The sequence below is a fragment of the Mustela erminea genome, chromosome 13, assembly GCF_009829155.1.
Source record: "Mustela erminea isolate mMusErm1 chromosome 13, mMusErm1.Pri, whole genome shotgun sequence".
Taxonomy (NCBI): domain Eukaryota; kingdom Metazoa; phylum Chordata; class Mammalia; order Carnivora; family Mustelidae; genus Mustela; species Mustela erminea.
In genome coordinates, this window is record NC_045626.1 from 77,754,239 (window position 1) to 77,768,958 (window position 14,720).

Below are 14,720 nucleotides of genomic sequence, written 5' to 3' on the forward strand. Positions count from 1 at the left end.
TCCTCTCCCCCATCCTCAAGGTTTCATCCTCCTTTAACGATGCTCACCTCCTTCTCTTCTTCCGGGTGGATTTCTTCTTTTTCTTCTTCCCCCTGGAGGAAGGTGGTGGTGTCAAGTCTTTGTGGCGGGAGGCACTGTGGAGAGCACAGAGGCGGGTGTGAGAGGACCCAGGATGCTCCCAGCCCCCAATCTGGGCTGTCGCAGCCAGGGAAGAAGAACCCAGTTCCTCGGAGGATGAAGGACCCATGGCGAATACCGAATTACCATCTCAGGGCTGATTTAGCCATCCTTTAGATTAAGTGCCTCAAATAAGGAGTTAATGCCGACCTAATGAGACAGACGCTTCACCGTTACCCAAACACCAATTGATTATTTAAAATAGAGTTACAGAGGTTAACTGCTCCTTAATAGATTTATTATTGAACTTGCAAATGGCTCACCTTGGTAAATAAATCACTTTTTAAATAATTAATCGGCAGTTCAGCCCCCCCTTTTCCCAACACTTCATGTCCGTAGTTCCTGCTAGAAATTTAATAGGAGGAGGAAGTTATGTTAAGTAGCAGCTGATTATTAAAAGTGTATTTGCCGAGGTCTAATGTAATGAGATACATATCTTATATCGCTTCACAGAACCTCAAAAACCTCTGCTCTTCAGGAATAATTATTTCCCATTCAATTAAATTCAAATGCCCAGGCTGCCGTTAAATGAAGTCAACTTATCTCCTTCTATAATTGGGGCAGGCTCCTGGGATTTTTAAAAAAACACTATCCCATGGCAAAAGGAGATGGGTTTGGGATGAAAAACTGCTCGGGAAGGAAACGTGCCCTCCCAGTTGAACTTGACCGGGAAAACGTAGTATTCACAAGAAAACCATTGTCATCATTGGTGGTAACGCCACTGCCCACTACCGTTTAATTTGTTTATTACGTGCCAAGCGTTTGACGCTACCTTTATAACTCACAAAAATGCTTGGAGGGTGGTACGATTCTCAGGGTCTCATTTCACAGGTGAAGACTGTAGGGCACCAAGCCTTGAACCGGCTTGCCCAGAGCTGCCCAGTGAGGAATTTCAGGGAAGGCCTGAGGGAGCCCCATCCTGAGGGCTTTCCCACACAGCCAAGGGCCTTCTTGAACCTGGTTATGCAGACATTCCTTTGGAAATTGCCCAGTGCTTTCAAGACCGTCATGCAATGTGGTCATATTGAATTCCATTCTAAGGTTCTGGATCATAATGGTTAGTTAAAAAAAAAAAAAAAAAAAAGTACCCAAGTGAACAAGCTATATGTGAAGGTTTATGCATTGCCAGTAAATGAAAATCATCTAGGGGTGCCTGGGTGGCTTGGTGGGTTAGGCCTCTGCCTTCAGCTCAGGTCATGATCTCAGGGTCTGGGATTGAGCCCTACATTGGGCTCTCTGCTCAGTGGGGAGCCTGCTTCTCCCTACCCCTCTCTCTGCCTACTTGTGATCTCTCTCTCTGTCAAATAAATAAATAAATAAAAATCTAAAAAAAAAAAATCATCTAGCTACATGGAGAACATTTTTAAGGGAGTCCCTTTAAACAGGTTAAAATAAAATAAAATAGTACCTAGCTCCGTAACTACACTCAAGTGTTATAAAGCACGAAGAACAGCATACACAGCCAGGAAGGGTAGAGGCTGGTGGCATAAATACAGTAGACCCCATCCAGATTTTTCTGGCAACAAGTGCTCGACACTAAATGCCTGTTGGGTGATCAAAGGAGGGATGAATGGATGAAATAATTTAGTCTCTTGTTAAATTTTCTTGTCCACATAAGCACTTCTCAGGGTGACTGTTGCTAGGAATTTGTGAGGAAAAAAAAAAATTAAGGGAGAAATACTTAAGAAAAAAAAAAAAGCCCTTAAAACTGTGTCTTCCAGGGGCTCCTGGGTGGCTCAGTGGGTTAAAACCTCTTTCTTCCGCTCAGGTCATGATCTCAGGGTCCTGGGATCGAGCCCCACATCGGGCTCTCTGCTCGGCGGGGAGCCTGCTTCCCCCTCTCTCTGTCTGCCTCTCTGCTTACTTGTGATCTCTGTCAAATAAATAAATAAAATATTTAAAACAAAACAACACTGCATCTTCTAAAATAGAGAGAGAGATCTCATTGTTTCAGACAATTATTCTCACTGCTTTCTAGAATGCTGGGGTTCCCAGGGAAGCAGGTTTGGGAACTACTGTCTGACACTCCTACGTGAGTGATCAAGGAAAATGGAGCAAAGACCTCAAATTGGGATAGATTTGAGGTTTGAGAAAGGGAAAATCAACCCCTTCCACAGATCTCAAATGCCTTTATCTAGGTAGGGCTGCACTTCCTCTGCCTTTTTCTTCCTCCTGTACCTGTGTGCCTAGGTGTGCCGTCCCAGCAGTGCTGGAGGAGCCAGGTTAGTGGCTAAGTAAGTAGACTGTGGTTACATAAGGAGCAGGGAAATAGGCAGCCAGTAAGTACGCACTGATGCCCTAGAGCGGTTCGGTATGTGGTGGTCCAAAATACAGAGTATGCAGCAGTAGAGAATGCTGGCTCTAGAAGCTGCCACATCTGGATTTACGTTCCTGCTCCAACGTCCTAGCTCAGCGACCTGAGTATCATTTTCATGATTTGAGAAATAGGAACAAAACATAATACCTGTGTCTAAGAAATGAGGACCTCACTCATGGGATGTGCCCCGGGTGTGGCACGGAGCATACATGTAAATGTCCTTTCTAATATTATAATTATGCATAATAACACAACTACCATTTATTCATTGATTATATGCCAAGTGACTTTTATGTTCACTTTTAACATTATCACCATGATGCTGTGTTTTTTGTTTTGTTTTTTTTTAATCATGTCAGAGAGTGGGTCTTCTTCAGAATTCAGGTTCTTAACTAGACAGGCCTGTTCATGGGCCTCGGTGGTCTAGGAATTCTCAAATGGTAGATGGAATTTGGGGAATATTCCTGGAGCATATACACTTTCCCTGGGGCAGCATTTCTAGCTTCCACATAATTCTCAAATGGGTTTAGAACCTCTGCTCTAGGAAATCGAGAACTCTAGGACACATAAGAGAATCTGGACCAGATCGGGGTCCTCAGACTAATCCTGACCCTATTATGTACTGTCCTCAGTTTCCACATCTGAAAAATGGCTTTGACACCCTCTGATTCAACAGGAACAGGCAGGGATTATATGTGGGGCACACTGCTGGCAAGGACACTAAATTCATTTCCCGCCTGTCACGGAGTGGGTAGATGCAAACCCTGGGCAGCAAGAGGGTGCTGAGTTAGTTTCAGGAGTAGGAATACAGCTTCCAAACAGCTGGTGAAACCAGATTATAAAGATGGTGTTGTTAACAAATCAATTCTCCAGAGGCCAAAGACAGACCAGGCTTTATATGTGCATGGTGTAAAATTTAAAAATAGATTGTTTTTTTCATTAGCATCAAAGTAACATGTGGCTGGTGTTGGTTTAGGATTTAAGATCAGAGAGACCATAGTTCAAAACTTCACTCTGCCCCTTACTGGCTGCCTTATTTTGGGCAAGTCTTGTTACCTCTCCGAGACTCAGGAAAATGTTGTGTCTTCAGGTCACAGCACAGTGCCCGTCACTAGTGGGTGCCCAAGCAATCCTGGATGTAAGGAATGAATGCAGACAGTTGTGGGCTGAAGTCATGACCTGGAATTCAGAGGCTCGTGGAGTCATTAAAATGGACAGGAACTAGCTCTATCATTTAAGGCAGGAGCAACAAATTGTGGACCTCCAGGGCCCAATCTAGCCTGTCTCCTATTTTTATACATAAAGTTTTATTGAAACACCTCTATGCCCATTTGTTTACATATAGTCTGTGGCTGTTTCGGTGCTATAATGGCGGGATTTTGAGTAGTCGTGGGAGATTCCATCTGGCCCTCACACCTGAAATATTTGCCATCTGGTACTCTACAGACAAAAAAAAAAAAAATATGCTTACTTTTGATTGGATTTCAGGGCCTGGAAGAAGAACTTGCAAAAGAAAAGTGGGTGGGAAGAGTGGCCAAACTTCATTTCTGCAGCCTCAACTTGAACTTCCTCACTGGACCAAAGAGAGGGTGGGGGCAGCGTCTCACCTGCGTGCTCTGGCAGGAATGAGCTCCCGGCAGGCCTTGTCTCTCTCCCAGCAGTTGGTGCCCAAGGCCTCGGTGGCCAGATGTTGGCTCAGCTTTTCTGAGGGTCCATCCTGAGCTTGAACCAGAGGATTGCTCTGGGGTTCTGTCCTATAAGGGAACAAATAAAGAGGCAAAAACTGTTAGGTTATGACAGATTCTTTTATTTTTTTAAGGGAGAGAGAGAGTGAGCACATGAGTGGAGGTAGGAGGGGCAGAAGGAGAGGGAGAAAGAGAATCTTGACTCAGGGCTCCATCTCACAACTGTGGGATCATGACCTGAACTGAAACCAAGAGTCGGATGCTTCACTGACTGAGCCTCCTGTTGCCCCCAGATTCTTAAGGCTCATCATGCATTCACACACATCCTAATATTTCCCAATTTCCCTTGTAGTTAGGTTGGAACCATGAGAGATGATCTCAGGCCACTGGTCTCTGGGTGGGAGTGACTTGTGTCACTGCTGGCTTGAGGCAGTAAGGACTGTGTGCCTTCTCCAGCTCTCTCTCCCTCTGTTGCAAAGACCTTGGAGGCCACATACCCTTAAAGGTGAAGCTACCTGGGGAAGGAGAGATGCCTGAGCCGCGCCAGACTTTGCATGTTAGAAATAAGCCTTAGTCAGGTTAACCCACTGAAACTTAGGTGTTTATCTGTTACTGTGGCGTTGCCTGGCCTATCCTGACTAAACCACAGGAAGAGGCTGGAAACCAGTGTTTCACTTCCTTGCTCAAAACATAAGTGGAGGCCAAAGGGTGACAGGATTAGTCCCAACTCCCCTTCGCCTGTTCCATCCCATTTCCCTGTCTTATCTCTGTATGGAATGGAGATGCCTGGATTCAAACGCTATGCTCAAGGTTTAGTAGATAGAGGACTCAGTTTCTCTGTCTTGCAGTTATTCAGTGATTAAGAGAGGGAATAACATTAGTCCTTATATTGTTGAATTGTTATGAAAATAAAAGGCTGTTCCATTTCCCTTTACTTCCCTGTGAACCAAACCTCCACTCTGGCATCCTCAGCAGGTATAAGAACACCTAGTTCAGATGTGATCCCCGTGAAGGCCTGAAATTCCCTCCTCTACCTCTGAGAAGAGCCCCAGGCAATGCTAGGAAACTACCTGAGTCCCACCTCCTACTTTGAGTCTGGAAAGGGGAAAGAAGTCGCCTAGGTACCCAGTCTTTGAAAACACTGTCACTCATACCTCCTCGCCCCCCAACCAAGAGGAGTCAGGAGCTGGAGAGACATAGGTGGGTTTGGCACCAGCAAACTTCCTTTCCTCCTTACCCTGCCTACAGAGTCCAGACCAAGCCCTGATCAAAGGCGTTAGCATTTCTCCCACACCAAGCGCCTACAGTCAGTGCATCAAGACTGGTTTTATGACTCAGGATGAATGTATCTGATAAGCCCCCTGCTCCTTAGGGCCGCCTGGAAAGCAGGCCAAACCCAGTCAATATTGAAGGAAGGGCAGCAAAACACATCCATCTCTGTCAGTTGCTTATCAGTGCATCTTCAGAAGCGGAGCTGAGAGAGGCTGCAAGCCCAGGAGGGATGGAGATTATTGTCAGGGCTGTCCAGACATCCTCACTGCCACCCCTAGGCTTCCAGAACTCCAGGCTTCTCTATATATCTCCTGCCCTGCTTCTCCTACTAAGGCGGTTCCATTCCCATGCCTCCAGTCTATTCATGTGGAATGCTGTCCTGGCTCTTCTCAAACTATTTTGAGCTTGCAGTGTCTGCCCAGCCCCCAGCAAGGCTTGCCTCTTCCCATGCTTGACCTGGCCTGGTCTAACCTGTGTTCAGGCCAGTTCTAAGAGTAGGAGTGCAGTGAATAACAGGGAGATGCACTCTGTGATAACGAAGTTTACATTTTGATGGGGGAGCAGGTATAAGTGCATACGGAAGTAATAATATGACTTACTGAATGGTAATAAATAAGAGAATAAGCCAGTGGAATGGGAGGGGGTGACTGCTCTTTCATACAGAGTGTCAGGAAGGCCATTCTGAGGAAGTCACGGGATGGAAGCTTAAAGGATTAGGGTATACCCCCGCAGTCTGTGGTGGTTTTAAAAATGTGTTCACAGATTCTTTGACAGCCCTATAATCAAAAGATGAAACCTAATTTCCCTCCCTTTGAATACTGGCTGGGCTTAGTGAGTTACTTTTAATGACCAGAAGGGAGAAGAGGCGATAACGCATGACTTCAAAGACTAGGTCACAAAGGCGGCTTCTGCCTCACTCCCTGTGGATTGATCACTCAAGGGAAGCTTTGGCATGGTGTGAGGACACTCAGGCAGCCCTGTGGAGAAGCCCCTGTGAGGAACAACTGAAGCCTCCTGCCAACAGCCAAGCATACAGCAGCCAAGCAGGCACGCCGCCTTGGAGGTGGACCCTCCGGCCCCAGTCAAGCCTCAGATGACACTGCGGCCCCGACCAGCATTGGAACTGCAGTCTCAAGTCTGATGGTTGACCGGAGTTGCCCAGCTAAATTCCCACGCAGAAATGGTGAGATGCTGTCTGTTGCTGTTCTAAGCCACAAAGGTTTGGAGGGTAATATACAAGTCCTACACAGGTTATCTGTGGGATGTGGGAAATGTGCTCCAGGCAGAAGGAATGGCAGGATCTTCATATACATATAAAGAAGGGCAAGCAGGGCTAGAGGGATAAGAGGGGAAACCAGAGATCGGGTCTTGTAGGTTATCGGACTCTGTGGCTGGGAAGGGATGCCTTTTGAATAGGGGAGTGACCTGGTCTGGCGTAAATGTAAATATTACAAGGATCGTTCCAGTTGCTGAAGACACTGGACAGAGGGAGGAGCAGCAGAGACAGGGACACTAAGGCAACTGTCCAGGCTCTGATCAGTGGGTCCATGATGGAAATGATGACATGTGGTCAGGTGCTGAGATTTGAAAGCAGAACTAGCATCACTTGCTGCTGGTTAAACATGGGATGAGAGAGAATAAGGGAAAGGGAGGGGGGGTCAAGGACGACTCAAGGATTTTGAGCGTGAGCCACTGGGAGGATGGAGTCCCCTCTGATGAGATGGAGTTGGCGATGTCAGGAGCTGACTTCTGGGGTGATGTAAGCCCTGTTCTAAGATGTGAGAGTCCCTTTGCTACCAGGGCTGCAGCTCCAAATATGCACTATTGACGACTGATTGCCTTCCCTCCCACTGCACTATGAGCTCCCTGGGAGGAGGACTGTGTCTCACTGTCCCAGAGCCCACTGCTGGTAAGCACTCAACATCTGCTCATTGAATCAATGAAAAGGAACATGCATTTGTATCAAAAAGTTAGAGAGATGTCTCCAAAGGCAAAGGAAACAAAAGTGAAAATAAACTTTTGGGATTTCATCAAAATCAAAAGCTTCTGCACAGCAAAGGAAATAGTCAAGAAAACAAAGAGGCAACCCACGGAATGGGAGAAGATAATTGCAAATGACAGTACAGACAAAAGGTTGATATCCAGGATCTATAAAGAACTCCTCAAACTCAACACGCACAAAACAGATAATCATATCAAAAAATGGGCAGAAGATATGAACAGACACTTCTCCAATGAAGACATACAAATGGCTAACAGACACATGAAAAAATGTTCATCATCACTAGCCATCAGTGAGATTAAATTAAAACCACATTGAGATATCATCTTACACCAGTTAGATTGGCCAAAATTAGCAAGACAGGTAACAACATGTGTTGGAGGGGATGTGGAGAAAGGGGAACCCTCTTACACTGTTGGTGGGAATGCAAGTTGGTGCAGCCTCTTTGGAGAACAGTGTGGAGATTCCTCAAGAAATTAAAAATAGAACTTCCCCATGACCCTTCAATTGCACTACTGGGTATTTACTCCAAAGATACAGATGTAGTGAAAAGAAGGGCCATCTGTACCCCAATGTTTATAGCAGCAATGGCCACGGTCGCCAAACTGTGGAAAGAACCAAGATGCCCTTCAACAGACGAATGGATAAGGAAGATGTGGTCCATATACACTATGGAGTATTATGCCTCCATCAGAAAGGATGAATACCCAACTTTTGTAGCAACATGGACGGGACTGGAAGAGATTATGCTGAGTGAAGTAAGTCAAGCAGAGAGAGTCAATTATCATATGGTTTCACTTATTTGTGGAGCATAAAAAATAGCATGGAGGACATGGGGAGTTAGGAGAAGGGAGTTGGGGGAAATTGGAAGGGGAGGTGAACCATGTGAGACTATGGGCTCTGAAAAACAATCTGAGGGGTTTGAAGTGGCGGGGGGTTGGGAGGTTGGGGGAACCAGGTCGTGGGTATTAGAGAGGGCACAGATTGCATGGAGCACTGGGTGTGGTGCAAAAATAATGAATACTGTTATGCTGAAAATAAATAAAAAATAAATTAAAAAAAAAAGTTAGAAAGGGCTTCTGAGATGTCCTAAGCAAACCCCTTCATAGTAGAGTTGGTGGAGATAAGCCGGCCAATGCCTCGGTCAACTCAGCTCAGTCAACGCATTTTCTATTCTACCCCCTGTTTCTCTTAGAAAAGCAGTCAGTGAACTTATCAATGTGTATGTGTATTGTCCAGGAGGGCCTTGGACTGGATGCACACAAGAATGGAATTTTGGACTCTGGGGCCTTATAGGAAACCATCACACAAAGCTGTATCAGAGGCAAGCCCTCGAGAAGAAAACAAAAACAAAACCAAACAACAAAGTGATGTGAGCCACTTGGCAGTGAGTGAATCCACGATGAGTAAGTGCTGGTGTTGTGTGGGAGGTCTCAGTGGCCTCTGCTGATGGGGCAGTGTGCAGGCATGGGTTGTCAGCAGTGCAGGGACAGATGGGAAGTGCTCCTGCGAGGCCCTGGGGGATAGGGCTTAAGGTGAGGATGACACCTCCTCCATCACTGCCGGCATCAGGGATGGGCAAGTCCTGATGATGGTTTGAGGAGGAAAGGTACGATGGAGTTGCCGCATTTCTAACCTGACGCTCCCTGACGTGGTGGTTGGTTCTCATTTTCTGTAGCACTGGCTGCACCTTCCTTGTTGTAGGTACCCCATCTGGGGTCTTGCAGTAAAACAAAGGAAAGCCAAACAAACCAGGATGAATTCTTCTACTGGGCAGACAGGGAGTTGAGAGGGAAGGAAGAAGGGAAATCTCCATAATATCATAGAACTCTTAAGATCCTTTTTCAAGATGTTCTGACACATTGCTTCTCTGCTTTCTTAAAACTGAAAGAGACTCAGAGACCATGTAGTCCCAGGTTTCCAAAACCTCGCACACCTTCAGAGGCTCCCAAGAAGCTGCTAAAAATACAGAAGTCTCAGTTCCATCCCAGCCGTAATAAATATGAGTCTCAAAGGGGTGACGCCAGGAAATAAGCATCTTAAAGAAACATCCCTGGTAATCTGGCCTCTTCTGCATGAGGAAGAAGTCCAAATCGATCACCAGAACTAGACGGCTCTGTACGACCTGGCCTCTGCCCCACTCGAGACCCCATCTGTCCCCTTCTCTCCGTCCCTTACTCTGCTCGAGCCCCGTGGCTTCCTCGCTGTCCCTCACATGGAACAAGGCCCTTGCTCAGAGCCTTTGCCCTCCTGTTCCCTCCACCTGGCATGCAGGTCCTGCAGTTCTTTGCAAGGCCGCTTCCTTCCTTTCATCCAAATGTCACCTCCTCGGAGAGGCCTGCTCTGACCTGCTATGTGACTGTGCCCCTCTGTTCACTGTCTCCAGCATGGTAGTCTGCAGTGCCTTCCTCGAGGATATTTGTTGCTATTAGAAATGACCACTTTATACGTTTATTTGCTAACCATTTGTCTTCTGAACTTGGATGTGAGCTTCATGAGAATGGGAGCTCGCCTCTTTCCTCCAGAGGATTCTCCCTGAATCCCCAGGGATATAGTGCCTGGCACAGTGTGCCTTTTTGCTCATAGACATTTGCTGAATGAATGGATGAATGGATGGATGGATACATGATGACTGACCCCATGTGGGAACCACAGATCGGAGTCAACCTCTCCTGCGTATAAAGACGCAGTGGTCCAAGGAGCGGAGCCCATCTGAGGTCACCTAGCATTTCAGCACACTCAGATCTCAGCCATGGCACCTCCTCTTCCTCACGGCTCCGTTACCCCTCTTCTTTCCCGGCTTCCCACTCTGCATCCTTGCAGAGCTTTAAGAAAAATTCCATGTTCTCTCTTTGCTAAGGAGTCCCGGCAGCTGCCTCGTTTTTACCACACGGCCCTTCGATGTTGCATTAAGAAAAAAAAAAAAAAGCACTTAAAAGGAGGTGAGATCTTCGGGGGACAGCTAAAACAGTGAAGTCAAGGGCCGGCACACTCCACTTCACAGAGGGAGGGAGGAGCCCTCTGTGCTGAATTCCTCAAGGCCTTCCCGCTCTGTTCCTGCTAATCAGCGACCTGGAGCTTAGATGCTGCTTTCCGTAGTCATGGCAACCAGCAGATTCCCAGCCTCTGATAAAAGTCAGGCCTGAACTTTCTACAAAACTCTCCAAGATGCCCAGCTCCCTAGCTGCTTCCTTGCTTCTCGCATCAAAGCGCCCTGCTCCCAGCAAAGCGCTCATCTGGCCCTGAGCTGGGTACAGATCCTTCTCGCGCCCCAAGCCCCAGACTGAGTTAAACACCAATTCGGGAATCAGAAACAAACAGCATTGGAGGGGAGCTGGAAGGGCCCCCCAGCCCTGGCTCTCCTCTGTACAGAGTGGGGAAACTGAAGCCCCTAGAGGCAAGGGGACTTTGCCAAGGCCACATTGGTGACTTATGTCTGAGCTGTGGCTGGAATCGTGGCCTTTTGTCCCCGAGTCCAGTGCTCTTTCCATGTCACCTAATCATGGCATCAGCCCACATTCAGCAAGTATCTGCTCTGTGCCCGACACCGAGACCAGGCACCATCTCCGTTGCAGAAAGCTAGGGACAGGCATGGGCATCCCTACTGAGACCCGGGGATAGTGAGTGGCGAGAACACTAGCGGCCCTGCCCGTTTATAAGAATCGACTGAGGAAAAAGGAGAGAAATCTGGGAAACACTCTGAACACGTAAGGTAGTAGTAAGTGGGAGTAGAGGGTAATTTCATGGCAAGACGGAGACTTGCTTTATGTGTTTGGAGAAGGGGATGAATCTCAAGTTTGACTTGAATGTTATCTTTCACGAATAGGAATGGCATTTGCTCATTGGACTGGGGACACTTTTTGCCTCCATTCCAGCCCACTAATAGCTTCTCCTGGGTGTAGAGCACTAATCCAGTGTCTCAACTAATGTTGACGACCTTGTGTAAGGTACCCAGTTCAGCGAACTTCTACCCATTTCACAGATGAAGGCACTGAGACCTGGCGAGGCAAAGGGTCCTGCTTTCCATCCAAGGCTCATGCCCCAGGTCCTTGTTCTGCACTTGCATTCACGCCTGTGAATGACCCACCCTTGTCCCTGCACTTGGCCAGACGCCTACAATCTGCCTGCTTCAGTAGAGAATGAGGACCCATACCCTCTGCTCAGGACTTTCCACCGGAAAGCTCAAGGCTTATCACGGGGCAGACCCCACCCACACACAAGATGGATCTGGCTAATCTGTGCCTTGGTTCCTGGAGCTTCAGTCCTGGCCTAGGGTCTTGGTACCAAGTCCTTTTCAAGGTTAATTAAGCTTGGTGAGGGGTCACCTATAGGAGCTATGACTCTGAGCTTTGCAGTCATAGCTAGGAAGAGCACCAGAGCTTGGGGAAGACTGAGGATTCCTGAGAACCACCGAGGGAGACAACATGGGAGTCAGTAATAGTCATCCTGTAGGAACTCAATGAGAAATGAGAAGTTTTAAGAAGCTGGCATCTCGGGGCGCCTGGGTGGCTCAGTGGGTTAAAGCCTCTGCCTTCAGCTCAGGTCATGATCTCAGAGTCCTGGGATCAAGCCCCACATTGGGCTCTCTGCTCAGCGGGGAGCCTGCTTCCTCCTCTCTCTCTGCTCGCTTGTGATCTATGTCTGTCAAATGAATAAATATAATCTTAAAAAAAAAAAAAGAAGAAGCTGGCATCTCCCTCACGATTTCATTCCTTTTTGCAAAGGCTGTTTGCTGAACACCTACTTAGTGTCAGATTTCAAGGACCATCAGGTAACTAAGACTTGCTTCTGCCCTCAGCCTGGCAGGGGAGTTACAACTGGGAATTACAGTACGGTGTAGTGCTCTCAGAGGGCTATGGAACCACAGAGAGAGCACTTAGTCCAGCCCTGAGCAGTGGGCACGTGGCCATGAAAGGCTTCCTAGAAGATATATGGAAACCAATCAGGAGACTGGAGCGCAAGGGACATGGCACTGAACTTCGCGGGTGTGAGCCAGATGAGACAGGGGGGTGGGAAGGTAGAAAGCAAGAGTGGAGACCGGTTTATTTCACTGAACAAAGTGCCCTTAAGGTCCATCCATGTGGCCACAAATGGAAGGATCTCCTTCTTTTTCACGGCGGAATAGTATTTCATCGTGTAGACATAACACGTTCTTTATCCTGATGGACACTGATGGCGCTTCCATGTCTTGGCTACTGTCAGTAACGTCGCAGTGGACATGGGGTGCAGGGAGAAAGAAGCTGAGACTGAGGAGGAGGACAGGGTCATGTCGGGGACAGACAGGCGCTTCTCACGCCTTTCTGTGCACGTGAATCCCCTGGGGATCGTGTTAGGATGGAGGGGCTGACTCAGCAGGTCTGGGTTAGGGCCCGACTTCTACCCTTCTAACCAGTGCCGAGGGGCTGCCGTGGCTCCTGGAACCACACTTTGAAAAACCAGACTGTACATTTTACAAAGGACTCGACCGGACCCTGAGGGCAGGCCGACACAAACAAGCCCAGGCTTTTAGCACACTCTCTCTTCCGGCAGGATGAGAATGGTTTAGTTCAGCTCTCAGGGCTGAGTGTGTGTGAGTATGTGAGTGTGTGTATGTGTGTATGGTAAACACGCTTGTACATCAAAAACTGTCCAGTTCCCAAGTTCAGGTCAAAGGACAAAGGAACCATATGGAGAAAAATCAGCTCAGCATTTCTTACCCAGCTCAGCCGAGCAGGTCAGGCCCCCAGCATGCCTGGGTTGTGGACTCTCATCGCTGAACACATCCACCCTCTGCCCTCCCATCAACCCCAAATTCTGGAAATCATTTATCCCTCCTCAGGCTGGCCTGCCGATTGCCTATTTGGCTAGGGAGAGAGGGCAAATGTCTGAGAGGGGCCCTGCATTTGATTCTTGGGACTGCCTGGCAGGCAGGCTGCCCCCAACTTGGGAAATGGCCGAGTTCCAAAATGCTGTGGTTTTCCACTTGAATGGGTTGCAAAAAGTAATTCAGTGAGACTGAGAAAGTGCATAGGTCCTGGGGTCCTACTGACTAGGGTTCAAGTCCTGATCCCGCCCAGCTGTGTCAGCACAGGCAAGAATACCATCTCCGGCTCCAGCCCAAGGTACCCTCAGGACCTTTCCACCAGCTGGAATTGCAGACGGGGTTTAGATTTCTCCATGGAGTGTGAGGGGCTGACTGTATTCTCTTGCTGGGGAGGGCCTGTGCCTGCTGAGTCCCTTTGGGCGTCATTACAGCCACTGCTGGAGGCACCAGGCTAGCAAGATCTACTGGGAACAGGATAGAAGTCTTCAGTCCAGGAGAGAAGGGGTCTTGGTTCAAGAGCCAAGTAAGGATTGGTCCCAAGAAGTCCCAGGGAGTGCCACCAGGCACTTCTTCACTTATTCTTCATTGAGTCACGGACTCAACAAGTATTTACTGAGCACCTACTAGGTACTCAGTAACTAGTAGGTGCTCAGTACTACACCTATGTGTAGGCCACGTTCCAGGCAACAGAGACACAGTAGGGAATAAGGCAGAAACAATGCCTGTTTGGTGGAGCTTGTGTTCTACTGGGATGGACAGTTAATTATACATAATTAAGTGGTAAATACAGAGGCTATTGGACAGAACAGAGAAGAGAAATGGAGAATAAAGAAAACTGGGAATGCTACTGGGAGAGGCCTGGACTTTTAAATGGCATGATTAGAGGAGGGCTCCTTGAGAAGGTTAACATCTGAGCAAGACTGGAAAGTGCTCAGGGAGGGAGCCTTATGCCTGCCAGGGAGAAGAGCATGACAGGCAGAGGGCATGGCCAATGCAAAGGCCCTGAGGCAGAAATACTCTAGATGCACTGGGGCTAGAGCTGAGTGAGTCAGTGGGACAACATGTGGGTGGGGTGGGGTAGCAGAGAAGTAATGAGGGACAAAATCATGGATAGGCTGGTGGACTGCCACAAGAATTTGACTTTTTCTCTGAGTGATAGGAGAAGCCAGTGAATGATTCCAAGAGGAATGCTGAAATGTGACTTGGGCTTTAAAGGGTCTATCTGGAGGCTTGCTGAGTCTAGGGAGCTGGGGTAAATGTAGGAAGACCAGCCGGGAATGTTGTGATGAGCCACGCAGGAGAAGATAGTGTCTGGGGTTGGTGTTATCCCTCCTGTAGTGGGGAGAAGTACTCAGACTCTGGACACAGACTGAAGCTGGCACCAACAGAGTTTGCTCATGGACTGGCTATATTATATGGTAGTGTGAATGAAGAGGGTCAAGGGTGACTCCCAGGTTTTGCTCT

At 47.9% G+C, this 14,720-nt stretch overlaps 1 protein-coding gene across 1 annotated transcript in view; it reads right to left on the reverse strand.

Annotated features, from left to right (window-relative positions):
• The window catches only part of SRRM4 (serine/arginine repetitive matrix 4), a 143,861-nt gene that overhangs the window by 34,027 nt on the left and 95,114 nt on the right, over positions 1 to 14,720 (reverse strand). The window contains exons 2-3 of the mRNA XM_032310408.1: positions 4,102 to 4,248; positions 48 to 134 (exon numbers count right to left, since the gene is read on the reverse strand). Of these exons, the coding sequence (XP_032166299.1) occupies positions 48 to 134; positions 4,102 to 4,248 (234 nt within the window). The remainder of the gene's footprint in view (positions 1 to 47; positions 135 to 4,101; positions 4,249 to 14,720) is intronic.